This window comes from Anopheles ziemanni, chromosome 3 (genome assembly GCF_943734765.1).
Source record: "Anopheles ziemanni chromosome 3, idAnoZiCoDA_A2_x.2, whole genome shotgun sequence".
NCBI lineage: Eukaryota > Metazoa > Arthropoda > Insecta > Diptera > Culicidae > Anopheles > Anopheles ziemanni.
Genome location: NC_080706.1, coordinates 37340325 through 37359036, shown reverse-complemented (window position 1 = coordinate 37359036; position 18712 = coordinate 37340325). Strand labels below are relative to the sequence as shown.

Here is an 18712-nt window from a genome sequence, read left to right as displayed (position 1 = left end):
CCAAATGTCAAGCTGTGATGCGTGAGGCCGCTACTACAACCGCTCAAATCATTTTTGCCATCAGAGCAGCATTCAGCGTAACATGCCCATATCATAGTGAATCAATAGTCCCACATCCAGTTGGTGTAAGACGATGTTTCCCTTTCCAGCTCGGACAATTCTTCAGGAGTTCTGCAATCGAGGGTGCTTCTATAGGTCATCAGAAACAAATGTAGCGTAAAAGCTGATTTTAGATTAACTGGTATAGATGTCCCGAAACTATGTAGAGGTAAAATTTTGAGTAGGTCACATAAATTATACATGCAATACAGCTAAAATCACAGCAGCAATGGCGAGAAAACATGTCTATACGGCTTAAGACATATAAGCGAGGAACCTCATTAGCGATTTAAAATCACTTCGCATGGATTACAAGAATGTAGGTCATTTATGGTGATCATATTTCAAATGTTATCAAATGTTTTTCAGAATATGCTGGCAAAGTGCTACAAAAATGTAATTCATATGGATTGGTATGGCGACAATTATTTTCTAACATTTAGCTTAGGTGGATTAAGCTTTCTATTGGCTCAAGCAGCTATAAGTTGAAGGCCCCAAAACATACCACAAACAATTTTTTATTTCAAATTTTGTAAAATGAAACATGGAATCAAATTTAGAATAAACTATAATTTTGCTTAAAGTTATTGCATTGAAAAAATTTCTTTGCTAAATCCTTATTTCCAAAGTCTTATTACGTTATGCGAACCATCATTAACTTTTCTAGAGAATCATTGACAAAACTGGCAAGTAGTTGAATATTTTACTTTTTGATTGAATAACTTTTCAGTCATTTTAAAACTGTACTAAAAGTTTGTGAAATGGTTGAAAAAGAAACAGTTATCACAATGTTACAAAATATTATTATGTTATCCTCGTCCATTATGCTCAATATACAGTTGGTCCCCGCAGTACGCGATACTCGATATACGCGAATTCGCAATACGCGATTTTTTACAACTGACAGCTCATAGCGTTGCTTGAGTTCTGACTAGCCAATTTTACTTTGTTTTGGTAGAATGAAGTTTTTAATATGCACTTTTTAACAGAGACATAATTATGCAATGTAAGAAAAGGAACACTTATTAGTGATTTCGATAAAAGATATGTTAAATAAGCGGTTTCCTCTCAGTGTCAACTCTTCAATATGAGGTATAAACGAAATGGCAGTGGAAATCCGCAATACGCGAAAATTCGATATACGCTATTGCGTCCGGTCCCAAACATTCGCGTACTGCGGGGACGAACTGTATTCTGAAAATTTTCTTATTCTTTAATAAAACCTTTACGCTGATCTCTTTGATATACGTTAGTACATCAACAACTTATATTTTAACCCAAAACAAAAACCATGATAAGGCGACCTTTTCTTCATCAAAACAAGGCTCAGATAATTCAGAAGCTTTATCATTTGTCATTGTCAATACACATTTTTTTCAAAATAATCATTTAAACAAAATAATAATTCCAACATAAAAATTTGAAACAGTATGCACAAAAAGTACGGATCCTCAAGCTGCTTAATTTGCTTACCCTATGATCTGCCTCCGGTAACGCTACAACGCAACCAAAGCATCAGCGGGCAAAAACACACTACGGGACATAATAGGGCCGGATTTGGCCTGCGCGTCGAATTGTATGTCGACCCCTGGAATAGAAGATGATCCCAGCAGACAAAATCGGCAAGCTGAAAAAAAAGCACGCACACAGAATAGCTATACCTAGCCAAAAAGCATCAAACGACCGCGCGGGATCGCACGCAACAGCAACGCAACTGGCAGCATCCGATGGATGACCGGAAGTAGTGGAGCAAGAAGAGTCTCGGGGGGGAAGAGATTGGCTAAAAGAGAAGAAGAGAAGGAGGAGGAACAGGGAGGGGTGGGAAGGGGGACCGTCTTACGGGTGGGGGGTTACATCCAAGTCTCAAGTGTACGCGAACGTGCGATACCGTGTGACCGCACGCGGTCGAAGAACAAGCTTTTCTGGTTGGAGCAGAGCTTCTTTTGCGATCTCTCCCATCCTGCTCTCGCGCGCCCGCCTCCCGCCACGCCGCCATCTCTGTCGCTCTATCTGCGTTCATCTCTTTCTTCCGCCTGCGCGCGGCGTCGTCGCCGCTCGCCGTCGCAGTCGCAGTCGCCGTCGTCGTCGTCGTCGTCGTCGAGCGAGTGGCACACGTCTCTCGCCCGTTATTCGCCGCGGAGCCGTTACTTCTCCTTGGGAGAGGAATTTGCCTCGTCCGATATCTCGCTCGCGCGATCTCGCGCGCCGCCCGATCGGCGAACTTTTTCGTGTATTATATATCGAGGTGAGATATACGGGCAGCGTCAGTCTACTTTTGCTGGTTGGTCCGATCCGGTCGCAAATCGTGGAAAATCCGCCAGCAGCAGGAACAGCAGCAGCAGCGAGGCCAGCGTTTGCACCTGGTGCGCCACCTGAGGTTTTATCGGTTCGGCCGCATACGTAACAGTGAACGGGTCGTCCGTAGTGGGTGTGCTTTTTTTTTCTTGTTACTCCTTGCCTTTCTGGCGTGCTGCTCGTCGAGTGTCGCCGCGAACACAACACGGCCACGGCACACGGTGTGTCGAGGTGTCGAGTCTCAGCAGTCAGCGATCGCGACCGACCCAGTCAGTCAGCCAGGGTTTGGCGGTTGGTAGTGGTTAGCAGTAGCCAGCCGGGCAGCCACCAAGCGCTTGTGCAGTGTGTGAGACACGGGGTGCATATATAGTGTTCGAGAGGGCGCGAGTTTTCTTCTGCGGGCGGGGGAAGGAATCAAAGGGCCAAAGCCCGCGCCAAAAGAACAGAAACCAAGACCAAGAGCAACAACGGGGGGAAACCCGGACGGAGCTTGGAGCGCGGGCTGTTTTCAGGCTCCACGTGCTGTTTTTTTTACTGTTTGTGTGTCCCGCGCGGTGGCGATCCTCGTTTTGATTGCTGCGACCTCCGAGGTGAAGAGTGAAAAGGGGCTTCAGCGGGAAGCCAGCCTGTTGTGTACCTTCCGCCGCGCTTCTCGTCCTCTGAGGCGCGGAGACTCACGTGTAAACGCGTCCGTGCGCGCCCCTTTGACAGGTTCATAGACTTTTTCGACGCGCAAAACCAACCGTGTGCCATCTTGGCTCGGGCCGGATTGGAGGCAAGCAGATCGCGGGCAACAAGCGTGCTGATACGGGGCGGCAGAAGGGAAAGCTCTCCGGACCGTAAACACACCCACACCGACACGCACATAACGTGACGCAGGAGCAGGATGATGAACGCGAAGGACTCGAGCATCCCGGTGCACGTGGAGGAGGCGATACACGCGTTCGTGGCCAAGATGGGCATGCGCGAGCCCGAGCTGGCCGTCTCGAGCGGATCGCGCAACGGCGACAGCTACTCCGGCGACGTGTACCGGATCGTCGTCACGCCCGGCAGCCGGGACATTGAGGACTTCGAGAACAACAACAACAGCAGCAACAACAACAACAACAACAACAACAATAACAATAACAACAACAACAACAACAACAGCAATGGTACTAATGGTCACCATCCGAGCGACGGTGATGATGCAGGGTAAGGTATTCGTGAAAGCTGTGTCGGGAACTGTGTGTGTCCTTTATTAAAAGTGAAGGAATAGAAGTTTTGAGTTTCCAAACTTGAATCATCTTTCTAAAATGTGTGCGAATCAAATGTTTAAAATACGCAGCAACCGAAGTAGCACCATCGAAACGCGTTCGAAACAAGATGAAAAATAGCCCCAAGAAGGGGGGTTTCGATTGGTTTTTCTTTTCTTTGCTGTGAAAACGTATTGATAAGGCCACCGCCTGGCGGTGGCACGGTGTGGGTGCCTTGCCTGTTTTGCTGGTGCTTAATCGAAGGCAGTGCCTGTGCCCTTATCGTCCGCAGTTGGTACACCTGTATCTCCCCCATGTTTTTCACGATTATTTTCGGGCCGCCATAATGGCGGTGCATTTCGTTGACGCTTTCGATTTTGGCTCGACGATTACAATTCGACCAACCGCGCAGGTGCAGGCAGTTGTCCCGAAAACGGCGATCGTTGGTGTGTGGGTGGGTGGTTGCAACAACGTTGCAGAAACGTCAAAGTAATCTTGCCACACGATAACGGGTGTTCCCAGTGTCGCTTATCGAAACATTCACAATGGAAGGGGAAAAGGTGTCACTGTGCGGAATGAATAGCACCGGAATTTTTTTGGGGAAAAATCCAGCCATCGTGCACTCTACTACCAACACCGGCCAGAGGTGCATAATTAGCGCCCGCCCGCGCAAACGTTGGCAGGAGGCACGCAGTAGATTGGTCATGCGACCGACCAATGAGGAAGGCGTTATGTGTGCACCTCCTCCGCAGGGAAGACAACTAGCCGAGCACTTGCACACGAACCGGATGCAGCCGATCAGCACGCATAGACGCATCTCGCGGTGTTTTAAACTGGTCATTGTCTATGGCAAACATTAGAACGACTGTGCAACCATCTTAGTTGGAGATGGGTGCGGTGGGAAAGGGGCGGCCGGGGAGGGAGCAGAGCAAACCCATTGTGTGCCATGCTCCCGGTGGCCCGGTGGTTAGTTTGTTCTGGCGTGTCTACGGCGATCGATTGACCCACTTTGGCGACGGATGACTTTGAACTACATTTAAGCGATGCGCATAGAGAGCGTACCGTGGCATCGGTCCGGGGGAGGCTGTACGGGTTCGAGCGGAGGCTGGCCGGGATGTGCCTCTTGCCCCGACGGGGATCTTGAAATTCTAAGTCAATTGAGGCTAATGGTTGCACGGCAGTTTGGTTGGTGTCTGTTAAGCAATTCGCAACCGGCTTCCTTAGGGTTCCGCGCATGATTTGGTGATAAGGTGGTTTAGCAACGGCTCTTTAAAAACTAACCTGCATTGCCCGCGAACACGTTGCAGCAGCTTAGCGATGAGTGAATCGTCTTATCTACAGAGCGATTTACGTCCGGGCGATCGAGCTTTCAATCCATATGTCGTGTGTGTTCAAACCCAGTCGGAGCAAGTTTGGTAGTTTTAAACATTGAGATACATATATGTATAGCGCATTGGTAAAACACAATGCTGGCAGTTTAATCCAGCCAGCCACACACAGTCCGTTGTTGTTTATCTTCTTGTTTGGTAAAGTGTCATGATCAGCAAATGGGATAGCGACTCCTCGAGAGGGCATTCTTCAAGCGGTAATTTGTCTTTCCTCAATCGACAGAGGAATAAAAAGACATTGAGACTACAAGCAAAACTGTTCTGAAATCTTTTGATTCAAATCGAAACTGTGTAATCTGTACCTATTAGCTTTATATCTTATGAATCTTTCTACGATATTCCTTTGGATAGTTCTTTGCCTATAGATTCAATCGTATTTTCCAATTGATTCGTATCAATCTTTTGAAGTTAATGAATCTTTATGATTCAGCAAATGATCATCGTCGCCACATATTTTTAAGAACCCTTTAGAATTCACAAATATACTTTTGATCTGTCATCTGTCGCGAATCGAATTAACGAACTTCTAATCTTTATCTCCAGAATTCAGTGGTTTTTATCATGTAAATGTTTTCGGCTTGAGTTAAACAAAGTTTTGTCAATGAATAATTCCTTATTCTACTTCTGCTAACACACTTATCGTGTTTACGTGCTTGTACAAATCCAAATCCCTCTCAAGTTCATGCTATTCTCGAAAGTATTCCAACAATCTGGAGCCCCTGTAACATTCCATTCATGCTACAAGCGCCCGATCGTGCGATTCTCACGCCGTCCACGTTTGCCATTTTCCGCGCGTTGCTGCGCCGAGCCGGTTCGCGGTCATTTCGACAGAATTTTAATTTCCCCCCCGCCCCGCCGTCCAGAACTTCGCGCGTCTCGTTTTCGTTTTCGAAAACGCTGGTAGAATGTGGCAAAATCACACCGAAAACCGTAACGACGTAATTTGCAAACACGAAAGCACCCCGAAAAATTTCGCTTTTCATTCCCACCGGCGGCTCGCGGGCGCATCCGGTGACCCAAAGCGCCCCCCGCCCGCCCGCCTCCTTCACTCCCCCGTTATTCACCTCAATCGTTGGCTGTAGCACCACTGTATCGCTGAAAGATATCCAGAGAAGCGCGAAGACGTCGAAAACCGCCTTCGGTGGCATCGGGTATTAAAACTACGCAAAACATAACACCCATTTCAGAAGGCAGCGATCGGCCGAAAACCTGTTTTCGGGTTTCCCTTTCGTTCCATTCAACTCTCCACACACACACACACACACACACACACACACACACACACACACACACACACACACACACGCGCAAGAATGGTACACCCCCTGTGGGGAGGGGGGACGGAGGTGAAGTTCTGGCTCCAGGTTTTGCCCCATTCGCACGTCCCTCGGTTCTAACAGCGATCCTCGGCTCGGAAGATAAATTCTGACCGGGTCTCCGCTAATGTTCTCTTAGCAGCCCGAGGGCTCCTCCGTGGCCTGGTGTCTCTTTCTTTCCCGCTCGCACGATCACGCTCGTTCTAAGGTGATCGTCTCGGCGGGGGGTTTCGTGCCGGATCGAGGCGTGCGCGCAAATGGATCGTTATCGGCGTTTGCAAATACTGACCTTCATTTCGCCTGACGGTGAGGAATGTGAGGAATGCGAGCTACCCAAAACCTGTAGCCGCCAGCCCCGCCGAGTCCCGCGCAGTTAGGCCCATAACCATTGCCGATCTGTTAGGCAGAAGGCGATGGTTAGCACTCGTGTTTCACCTCTTCGGAACTCGGACTCCTTCCGGCCGGCGTTGTGCGCGCCGCTGGACGCCTGGAATCGAGAAAAACGGCGCGGAAGACAAACAACATCACTCGATCTCGCCGGGGATGTAGTTTTTGTTTGCCTTGTTTGTGGCGAGCGTCTTGTTTGTTGTTTTTCGGACCCGCACCCTCCCTTCCCCGAGAGCCCGCCCGAAATGATGAGATTCTACATTTGGTGAAAAGATACGGATTGCGCCCGTCACCGTTGGCGCCAATCTGTCAGCCCGACGGTGTCCGAAAATGTGCGCGGAGTCGAGCCGGTTTTTGGGCGGTCGATCGCTCCGGCGCTGTCAACGCAATTACGTGCCAATGCCGGGCCTCGCTCGTACGCGCAGCAGCGAGATTCGACTCTCGGGTGACAAATGAGCCGGCCGAAGCAATCCTAAGCACGCACACGCTACTAGGCGCCTGGCCATACCGGGGCCGAGGCACGTAGGCTGCTGCCCGGGACGAACGCTCGGTCGATCGATCATCGCACTTCGGATATTGCCTTCAATGCCGCCAGAGGTCGTTGAACGTGTGCGCACGGGGAAGCGATGAGGCTGTGCGATTGTTTCTCCGCGCCGTGAAACGAAAACAACGCCGGCCGTACGGCGGTGCTCGGACGACTCGGACGCTGGTGCGAGGACAAGCCCGAAGCCCGTTGGGCATGTTTTTGATAAATTTTTTGGTAAAGGTCAGACACATTGCTGCACCAACGGTTCGTTAAGGTCAATTAGCATGGTCAAATGGAACGTTGATGCAAGCTTATCGGTTTGGGGAAATTTGACTTTAGACGATGTCCATGGAACGGTTTGAGGAGATTGTGTTGTGTGATTAACAGCATTAACTTCTTGGGAGGATCATATCGCCTGAAGGGAACACAACCGACACATCTTGATGAAATCCGACTAAACGGGGAGTTTAATGTAATACTTCTAGGGTAAAAAAGGGACTGCAAGATTCGCTCGGACCGTACTAAGCCTGAGGATAGGTGACAAAGTACATTTTAAAGCCATACTTGTCCGAGCTAAGCTGGGATACATCTAGGACTGCTTTCTAAAATGTCTTATCAAACCATAATGCAAAGAATTTTTAAAAATGTTTGCGATTTTTCACGAATAAATGAATCAACTACTGGAGTTTTGCAATTTGAATACACTTGTTTGTTTAAAACGGTGTTTGAAGTATCCGTGGAAATATTAACTGATTTGGCCGAAATCGCCTCGGGTTGCTGATTCGTGCAAGCAAAAACGCAAGCCTCGATGATATAGGGTTAATATTCCTTCGTGAAGAATCTTAGCCTTTCGTGTGAACTTATTCTATTTTTCTGTTGTAATGTGCGATAACTGTACGCTTGAACATTACATATGCATATTTTAACTTTAGAAATATCTTCATTGTCATAATTAATTGTCAAACTTAGAAGCCGTTCCATTGAAAAACATTTAAGAAAATGTGATAAAGAATTCGGTTTTGTTTGTCAGCGAAAATGATTCAACGAAACTGGGTTAGGTGAACTATATTAATAGGTTAGACCACTTCCAAGGCCGCAGAAAAAGCGTGTCTCTGTAATATTTGTCATGCAAACATTTTTTTTTATTTGGGATTTTTTTTATTAAATACAAACATACAGTCAATCATCATACAACGATTTTAATCCATTGGCGTGTTTAAGTCTTTGCACGAAAACAGTCAATAAACAAACGTTAATTTTTCGAAAGTTAATTTATATGAAAAGTAGCATAATTTTAATTTTAACTAATTTTTTTTATTTTAATCAATTTATACGAATTTGCATGACTTATTTTATGCGTTTAAGTTTTTCTAGCAAATGAACAGCAACAACAAAATTATTGGTTGGTGATGCTTTCTTTGCATGCATTTTCTAAAACTTTTACGGAAGTATCCCTAAAAGTATCCTGCTGGTGGAAAACAACGAAGTCAACATTATCCAAAAAGTTCTATAAGTTTTTCTGCCTGGATTATGATTGTGGTTTACTTATAAACTTATTTATCAACAAATTTTCGTTTTGCTGTGACACAACCCCATTGCGGCGGTCCGGTTCGTTTGCTTGGCGAAAACAAAAAGAAACCAAACCCGTACAAACAAGAAGCTGGCTTCGCTATAAGCTGGCTCGGTGACCCTTGCGGTGGCCACCGAAAAGTGGCCCCATTGTTTGCAAACACCGAAGCCCACCGGAAATGAGCAAATGTGTGTCAAACTCGATCGCAACTCCATCTCACGGCGTGCCCCAAAGCACATAACGCTCCCAAATAAGGGTTACTGGATCATGTTTGGCATGCCCGCTCTTTTTTTTTTTGTTTTTTGGTTTCATCCCCGCCCTCCCCCTTTAAATCGATTACAATTTAACGCTATGTTTTCACACTGCCTCGCTTTTGGTCAGTGCGATGAACTACGGGCCGAACCGTCCCAGCAACATCATAAGGCAGCAGCAGCCGTCGCCGCCGCCGCCGCCAATCGGCGATCCGATCTGCAAAGCTGTGCGAACCTTCCCGAGGCACAAAAAAAAAAGCTACAGCAAGCCATCCATCGCCACAGAAGACCAACCGAAAGCCGGTCCACCCGGCCGGCTGTGTGTGTTTGTGTTTGTGTGCGGTTGGATCCGTTTGCTGAGCTTGCCAAAAGTGGAACAATAAGAGAAGGGTTTACGCAAACACAACGAACCCGCCGAAGATTATCTTCTCCGGCAGCATCCACCCTGTGCCCCCCGGCCCCTTCTTTGCTTCGGTCGCTAAATTTGCAATTTGCAGATGTTTACTTTTCCCACAATTATCACCGTCTGGTCGGATTCAGTAACTCAAAGCACGAAAAAAAAGGTGGCGTGAATCGCAGTCTTCGTGGAGAAGTTTGGAAGAAAGATTATGCGAGAGGAAGAGAGATAGAAAGTTGGATGGCGAAAACGGTAACACAGGCGGGTTTTGGAAGGTGAGAAGCGCAAAAATGAAAAGCGGCGGGAATGATGATGATCCTTTCCGGAACCGCACAGGAACCGCATACTTTCACCCACCTACCGGACGGAGCGCCCCCGGATGAGAGGAGAGGGGGTCTGGCTCACATGGCCACAGGAACTGTCTGGGAGGCAGTTTATGTTGGAGCCCACTAACACACACACACACACACACACACACACTCACATATACACAAATGTTGTTTTATTTATTATTTTGTTTCGCTTCGCCCTCGCCAAGGAATATGATCGCGCGAGCAAATCCGACGGAAACCGGGATCGACGGCAGTGTTGTTGTGCACACGTTAACAAAACTGTCTCCGGACACCATCGCTTCTCCGGTGACGGGTCTGGTCCTTCGAAAGGCTCACATCGACCCTAACACACACACACACGCACACACGGGCAGATGCCTTTTCCGCCGGTCAATGACCGATCGTCCGGCGAACTTCGGTCGATCTTCGAGATTCGATTGAGCTTGCTTTCAAACTTTTACGCAAGGCGCCTTCGTTTCGCTCCCCCCCCCCCCCCCTCGCCCGGGGAAGGGAGTTGGGAATTTCATTTTGTTTACGAAAAAAAAAAACGGAGAATGCAAGCAACACCCTCATGTTTGAGCGATATGATCTCAACCCTCTCCCGGTTCGAACTTACATCGGATGACCGGACTGCACAAAGGCGGAGAGATGGGGGAGGAGGTTGAGGGAGAAGCCACCGGTGTTGGCGTAGGTCAGTGTTGACCGCCGGCCGCCGGGATCCGAAAACCAAAACAACACCACACATTCTGCGCACTGCACATCGAACAAAAAGGGAAAAGGCAAGCATAAATCAACTGCGGCACTGACCGTGGCCGGGATGAGGTAGGTGTGGGGTAATTACATTGAAGAAGTGGTGGTGGAGGGAACAAGAAAAAAAAATACAGTGGCAAACAAATAAACAACCCATTGCCGAACAACGTTCGTTCGTTCGACGTTTTCGCGCCTCGCAGAAGATCGAGCTCCAGCTGGCACTTGATTTCGCCTTCCCGAAGTGTCCGATCAACCCCGATGGGTGACACATGCGGAATGGTGTCAAATTTCGAACCTGTCATCAGTTTTTTTTTCCGAACTTTAATTTTTAACGCTTTTGCCTTTCGCCCTCTCCGCACAATCGGAGGGAAAATCGCGGTAGCACGTGCACACACGCCTCGCGTCGCTGCGATCGTCATCGCACACACACGCACACACACCTCATATGTTCACCCTTTAGGAATCTCATGGGGTCGGGGTGCGGGGTAGGGTAGTTAACGGACGGTAGGTTTGTTGGACCATTCCATCCATCAGCTGGTGGTACGTGATCGCTTACTTCGGTGTTACGAAATGCGGGCGTGCTAATCAGTTAACGATTTTTTTTCCTTCGCTCACCGTTTTTTTTCACCCTCCCCTCCCACCCCTCCCACGGGGCGTCGTCATGTTCCGCAAAGGCTAAAAATGGATTGGCCCCCGCGCCGTCAGGTTTTCCCCTGCAAACACCTCCGGTTAGCTGGGACAGTTTGTTCAACAATCGAACCGCGCCGTACTTATTAAATCCATTTGCCCGTTTCGTTTATTAAACTCGTCACAGGAGATTAAAATTAGTGCTTTAGTGTGTGATGTTGTATAAGCAGCCGGCCGTGCAGTTGCAGATGCTATAAATAGGCGGATTGGTGTGTGAAACGGTTACAAAAATGTCGCCAATAGTTATTTTATCTCCATGATAGTGCATATCGGGTGCATTATGTAACCCATTATGATCCTCGATGGTTCATGTTTTAACTCACCTGGTGCCAGACAATGGCTAAATCGGGGTCTTTGGAGGAGTTTTAAATCGATTTGAACAGAATACTATGAATGTTATAATAAGTATTTAATGAAAAGTTTGGAGAAACTGGCGAAAAATGTGATCGGATTATGATGAAATTTATGATTTCATTTGCACTAGATGTAGGGGTCGAGTTGGTAAATATGAAATTTATTTGACAGTGTATTTTATTTTTATGACATTCGGAAGAATCGTGTTTGATGAAGTTGTCACAGTAACAAGCCCAGGTCTTTTTAAAATTCTTCATTCGTTTCTGAAACAAACAATTTTCATAAGACTAAGAAATGCAAACGAGAAAACGTAGTGTTTACGAAATTTAAAACATTTTCTTGCCAATAAATTGTCTCCAAAGTTAAGGATTAGAACATAACAACAAGTTAAGGATTAGATATAATTTGGTTAAGAGTAAAGTTGTGTAATATCAATTCAGATTCATGAATCTAAATGACTATTTGCTTCGTTTTCGAGATTCATAAATATTTTAATGAAAACATGACATTCATCATTATTTGAAGATTCGAATCCCAAAAGATTCATGAATCAATTAGAACAATATGGGTTTACAAGATGGTATCGACCTTACGAACAAATGTAATTTAAAAATGTGATCTACTCGGGTTTGCATCAAAGATGGAATTTGTTTTTAAGTAGACGATCGGGAGCTGCAGACCGCAGGACAAGAATCCACACTTTGCGAGGGAATGTAAAACAAAACTGCTCCATTAGTGACATCGAATATGCCTTTTTGCGTTTCGATTTGTAGAAGTCAGTCACGGAAACCCATGAAGAAAAAAAACCCATTCGACCGCTTCTCGTGACACTCGTTCGATCGAAATCAAGAGAAGGCCAGTGAAAGGGTTCATCGGGTTCGTCCAGTTCCACAAGATGATGGTGTGCTGGTCGGGGTAGTTCGGTCCGCGCAGTGATTGCGGCCGCCTTCAGTTGTAATTGTAATTGTATGCCCGCGCGAGATTGCTTATTCATTCGCGCGGCCAATTCGAAGGCAGCCAAGAAAAACAATAAAACACCCCGGCAGGACGGTGTACATTTTTTTCGGCTTCTTCTTCCCACCGAAACGCACAAACACACACACACACACACACACACACACCATACTCGAGCGCCTCGAAACTGACCACGAACAATTTGTTACCGAAAAAACACAGCGTCTGGCAATCACGGCGCCGAAGAGACCCTTTCCCCGATATCCATCCATCCGACCGTCGTCTCGATTGTCTTGCGCGACGTTGTTGTGTGGTGCGTTGTCGTCACCGTCGTCTTCGGCGTCGTCGTCGTCGTCGCGGGACCAATGTGCAGCTTGCGTTTCCTGCCGAAACTGCGTACGTGAGTTCACTGACCTCGGGAACCCTGTAAGCACACCTCGGGGTCTCGGGCGGGAACCACGGCACAGCCGGGGCGACGGGTCCTTTCCAATTCCTTCGGACGGTCGGGCGATGGTGTGCTTTATCTGGGTCTTACCATCCGATCGTTGTTGTAAACCGTACCCGTGTGTGCACCTATCTACGAATACCCAATTTTATCGGTTGCGAGTTGACTTTTGCATACTTGGGCTCAGGTTGGGCAGGTTGGGTTGGTGAATTTGGTTCGGATGTGAAACCTTGCCTTTTGAAAAGATCGTTCTATAGATATTGTGTGCGAAGACATACATTTAATTCGGCAAACAGTATTCTACAGTCAGGTAATGCTAGTAGAAGACAAAAATGACTTTGTTAATGATTTCAAACATAATTTGTTGTATAAATTTGTTTACGAATCTTAGACTAGATGAATTTGATCTGACTAAATCATTATTTGTTTGTGGACTAGTCTTTGTTTTGTGCGATATATTTTAATGGCATGAACCAACAACCAACCATATTTACAACTCTTGAAAGTGATTTTTTATTCTAGTTTGAATTAGTAGAAATTAAGTAGTTTTGAATTAATACACTCGGAATGAAATTTGCAAACTCTGTTTCGGAAGCTAAAGTACACTGTGAATAGTTCAAAAAAGCTTCTAAATTCATTCGCTGAATTAAAAAGTTCCAACCATTAATTCCTTCAAGCTTAAATTGTAAAAGGCGAAAAATGATACTTATCAAAACTCTTGAATACGCAATACATTAAATGCGTACAATTTTTGTTTTTATAAAGGTTTAAGTTTTTGTTCATATAATGTGTTCAGATGCGATTGAACTTGTTTCATTTTAAATGTCAAATTGTGGTAAACCATGAGTAAAACCGAACAATAAGATACTAATAATATTAAGCTTTTCATAGAATGCATTTCAAAACCAAACTTTTGCAAGCTGCTTTAACAAAATCTACAATTATGATACGACTCCCTTCACTGTTTCACTTTGTTTTAATTCACCAGCATGGTTAAACGTCACCCGTCACCAGTGACAAAAGAAGTTTCCCTCGCTGTTAGCTAACCGGTAAATTTATAACTTTTCAGACCGAAAGCTAACGCAAATAGCAACACCCGAAGCGACGGGTTATCGGATGTCCGAAAAATGGATTGCCCACCGCTCGGACACACGCCGCGCGTGTTAAATCAAAGCACATGTGCGTCACGTATCTGTCATCCACTTTCGCCAAAGCCATCGGGATACGAGTACCAGACGGTGTCTCCACGAAAAAAAAAACCTGAAAGCCTATCCTTTTTACACCCTCTCTCTCTCTTTATCTCTCTCCTTTCCCACCGAACCGCCTCGGTTGTGTTGCGTGCGTCGTCAAGAAATCGTGAATTAATTCAACAATCCGTTTAACCAGCAAGCCAAAGAAAACTGAAAAAGAAAGAAGTACAGAACGTGTAGGTGAGGTGAGGGAAGGGGGCGTTTGGGATGGTGCTGATGGGTACAGGATAATAGGAAAACCGCGACAACAACCAAGACCGGCCCTCCAAATCGCCGGTCGCTAATAAGAAGCAAATAAGCGGTTGCATAATCAGCAAACAATATGCAGCGAGCGTAAAACGGTCGCAAAAGCGACCGTCGAGCAAAACCGTGCTTTTAAATTAAAGGGTAACATAAAAGTCACCCTCCCTCTTGGTGTGCCCGTGACAATTGTAACTCTCTCTCTCCCTCCCACCCATTCATGGGGTTCAAAAAAAATAATAATAAACAAACAAAGGGGCACCCCAGAAGACCTCGTGTGTTTACACGTGCGCAAAGAGACACTAAACGATGCGCGAAGCGAGATGTGCAAAGCTTTGCGAAAAACTTTCGTAACAACAAAACGCTGCAGCAACAGCGGAAAAAAGGAGGGAAAACACAACCACAAAGGTTTGAAAATAAAAACATAAAAAAGATTAAACAGAAATAGAAACAAATATTCAAAAATCAACACATCCGCACCGCACGGCACGAAAACTGGAAATCGCCGGGGCCAAACGTCGTAACCATTAGTGAACGGTATGTCAACAGAATGTGTCACCGTCGGCAGGTTTGCCTGTATTTTCACACCTCGCTTCCGCAAGTCCCCGCGCGGCTCGGGGTCCCGTGCAAGAGGAAAGGTTTGGGGAATGGGTTGGGTGAAGGGTTGTGTCCCCGTAGAGCCGGGTTTCACCAATTATGCCCCCTATTGCAGCGCCACATGGGGCTGGGCCGTGCGGTTCCGTGGGATGTTTCGGATCATGTTACGGGCGAATTTTTCTCGAGTGTGTAGCAGCGGAAGGTGCTAATGTTTACGTGATGTCTGCAAAGGGTAAAACAATCAAAACATCGTTCGCGACTCACAAGGCGACGCGCGACCAGCGGTGGCTTCGCGGCTTTCCTGTCCGCTTTTCGGATCTCCGGCGAGAGTAAAGACAGGCCACGAGAGGAATATACCGCTAGGAAAGGGCCGCTTTTTTTTTCGCTTCAGCCATCGTAAGAATGGCTCGTTGCTAATGTGGGTCACCCCGATGGGCCCGGGGTATTCTTGTACGAACACACCGAAAAGGCCATGTGTTGGTACTTGGGGGCTTCTTTTAGAATGTATTTTTCCCGGTTTGGTGTGAAACATAAAGCAATTTTCTATATACATATGACTAAAGGGAATCAGGTTTCTGACGAGATAGAAAAGATCCTCTGAAAAATTTTGCTTTTGAAGATAATCTTTTCAAGCGAATTGTCTTCTTGGAACGATTCTCCAAATATCCTATCTGTTTCAGCGTTGAAAGCAAGTGTTCTACTTTTTGCAACGGAATTGGAATTGGAAAAAATGGTTGCTAGCACAAACAAGTATGACAACATGAGTATTTGGAATTCTATTTACGACATCCTTATATTTATAGGTCTAAATTAACTTTAGTTTGTAGAGGAAAGCATATGTGGCCTTCACGTGAATTATTTCGAAAATGTGTCTTGTACGCACTAGCGAGGAGAATAACGATTAACGTGAGCCAATTCAGGATGAGTCAGTTGGTATAGAGAGTCAATGCTTTGATTTACTTAGTATTATTTGGTTCATCATATATACATAAAAAAAAAAATCTGGAATGGTTTGCGGCAATTGGACTAACGAAAATAAAATAAATTATAAATAAATTAATTTACGATCACCACCAATGCGGCATGTTAGCCGCAAAGTTCGCCAAAGGCAGTCAAATCTACCATTTAGTGGTTGGTTACGCAGATTTACCTTTTATAATATTTAGTGTTGGAAAATGGTACCTTTGCTTAATCGTATAGCACTGTATTGATAATCAAAGACTAGCAATTATTCATGGTCTTCAACGAAGTCTCATGTTTAATTGACTTTTCAAATGTTCCATCCTTGAGTTTCATTCGTCGATGTACAGTGTTTTTATTGGACAATAGAGCATGTTTGGCCTTAACGGGTTTGAAGTAGTTCAACGTTGGATGATCAAAATAAGCTGGATGCTGGTTCAAGTAATGGATTCTAGAATAGATCTCGAATATCTTCTTTCCAACCCTTATCGCTGTGGATATCGATAACTAATGATAGATTTTTCCTTATATCCCAACAGACTAATTATCAACGGACTACCGAAGGCGATCAGCGTGATCGCGAAGGTGGCGCCGACCACATCCCTGCGCCGATCGCTCTACAACAGCTCGGCGCACTTTCAGCGCGAAAAGTACGTGTTCGACATGGTCCTGCCGATGTTCGAAGCGTTTCAGAAAACGTGCGGTCTGCACTCGGCGAAACGCTTCGCCCACTATCCGAGCGTCATCCGGTCCGAGTGCTGCGAGGGCTACGAGTACATCCTGCAGCGTGACCTGATGTCGCAGGGCTACCGCAACTTCCCGCGCACGGAACCGCTGGCGTACGACGACGTGCTGCTGGTGCTGACCCATCTGGCCCAGTTCCACGCCATCTCGTTCGCGATGCAGCAGCAGGCGCCCGAGGTGTACGCGACGATCGTGGCCCAGCTGCAGGAGACGATCTTCGTGCCGCCACTGCACAGTTCGTTCGTCGATTTCCTGCAGCGCAAGGTGGACTACGCCATCGAGACGCTGCGGCATAGTCCGGAGGCGGGCGACGGTGCCGTCGGCGAGCGGCTCTGCCGGTTCCGGGACGAGTACGGCCAGGCGATGATCGACTGCGTCCAGAACCGGGACGATACGGTGATCTGCCACGGAGACTGCTGGATCAGCAACATTCTTTATCGACCCAATGTGAGTATACCCTAGGTGGGACACTAGGTCATCGAACGCCGGTGCATCAAATGGTGTATCAAACAGTGATATTGTTGGGACAGAGAAGCATATCTCCTACCATGCGATCTTTGAATCGGATCAATGCGGAACTTAGATTTTTGGTGGAACTTTGATTTTTGGTTGCTAGTTTATCAAAGAGTAGCCTAGGCGCTTCTCGTCAAGATTATTCATTGTTTTCGAATTCATTATTTTGCTTTGTCTATAAAATGTTCCCACAGTTTTAATTTATACGAGTTCTTGTTTTAAATCTCAACAAGATCTCCACAAAAGAGCATCGATGCAATTTTAAGCAGATACATGTCGCCTCTGTACACCCTTAAATCTAAAAAATAATACTTTTAAAGCTTATAAAGCTTATTGTAAAGATCCAAATTAACGCCTCGCGCTAACAAGATCATTCTGTCCTCCTCCTATTGTTGTATTGCACAGCCCTCACACCGAAATGGTACCGAAGACGGTCTCAATAACAACAACAACAACAACCACAGCCTCAGCCACCATCAACACTTCCAGAACGCCAAAGAGCTCAAGTTTCTCGACTGGCAGGTGGCCCGCAGCGGCACGCCGGCCATCGATCTGTCCTACTTTATCTTCTGCTGTACCGACAGTGAGCTGCGCGAGCGACTTCCGGAACTGCTGCGCAAGTACCACAGCGCGCTGGTGCGCCGCATGGAGGAGCTGGGCATCAGCAATGGCCGCGAGCTGTTTCCGTTCGAGCGGCTGCAGATGCACATGAAAAAGTATGCCCGCTTCGGTTTCGGTAAGTCACATCGCGTGGACGTTTGAATGGGCAACAACCATTTTATATTTTCCCTTCTTCCGTGTCGCAGGTATGGCACTGATGACGCTTCACTCGACCTGCTGCGTCGAGAAGGACCTGCCGAATGTTTCCGCCGCCCTCGAGACGACGGAACTGGTCGACATCGACAAGCTTGCCAAGGATATGCTCTACAATCCGGCCTACATCAAGCGGATGTCCGGCGTTTGCCGAGACATGGTCCGCCTCGGGTACCTCTGAGCCATGTAGAGGCCTTCCGAGGTCACCGTTTAAAAGACACACACACACCTCTCTCTTCCTCCGTCTCTCTCTATGTCTCTCCGTCTAGCATCCGGTTCATGGCATACCAGAGCCCGCCTCGTCGACCCTCCCCCGGCGACCATCGCCGTTTAGAGATATTAAGGTAGTACTTAAGGTGTAGCGATAAGAGAGGTTGTCTTCTGCAGTATTCTGGGACGTTGTTACGCCATTACCATTTGGCTCAAGTAGTTCAGTATTCGTGCCCGTTTCCGGTGTACCTGGTCGGTCGACCCCAATGGTCAGGAGCAGGCAATGACACCAAGAAGAAGTATTCTTTTTTCCTTTACTAAAACTTCCTCACATACACATACCGTGTCCAAAGGATCGTTAGCCGTTTGCTAGCCGTACAAAAATAAACAAAACTAATA

At 46.6% G+C, this 18712-nt stretch overlaps 1 protein-coding gene across 1 annotated transcript; it reads left to right on the top strand.

Annotated features, from left to right (window-relative positions):
• The first annotated feature begins 3280 nt into the window (after nucleotides 1-3280).
• Nucleotides 3281-18326, top strand: LOC131284682 (anaphase-promoting complex subunit 1-like). The gene is made up of 4 exons (XM_058313545.1): nucleotides 3281-3588; nucleotides 16573-17224; nucleotides 17696-18026; nucleotides 18097-18326. Exons 1-4 carry the CDS (start codon nucleotides 3281-3283, stop codon nucleotides 18282-18284), a joined length of 1479 nt encoding a protein of 492 aa, XP_058169528.1. The 3' UTR covers nucleotides 18285-18326.
• Nucleotides 18327-18712: the final 386 nt, after the last annotated feature.

Bases quoted from the DNA above. Each gene is read 5' to 3' on its own strand.
- LOC131284682 (XM_058313545.1), top strand. From the start codon at position 3,281: ATGATGAACGCGAAGGACTCGAGCATCCCGGTGCACGTGGAGGAGGCG. The intron at 3,589-16,572 runs GTAAGGTATTCG...ATATCCCAACAG, and splicing joins AGCGACGGTGATGATGCAGG to ACTAATTATCAACGGACTAC. The intron at 18,027-18,096 runs GTAAGTCACATC...TCCGTGTCGCAG, and splicing joins GTATGCCCGCTTCGGTTTCG to GTATGGCACTGATGACGCTT.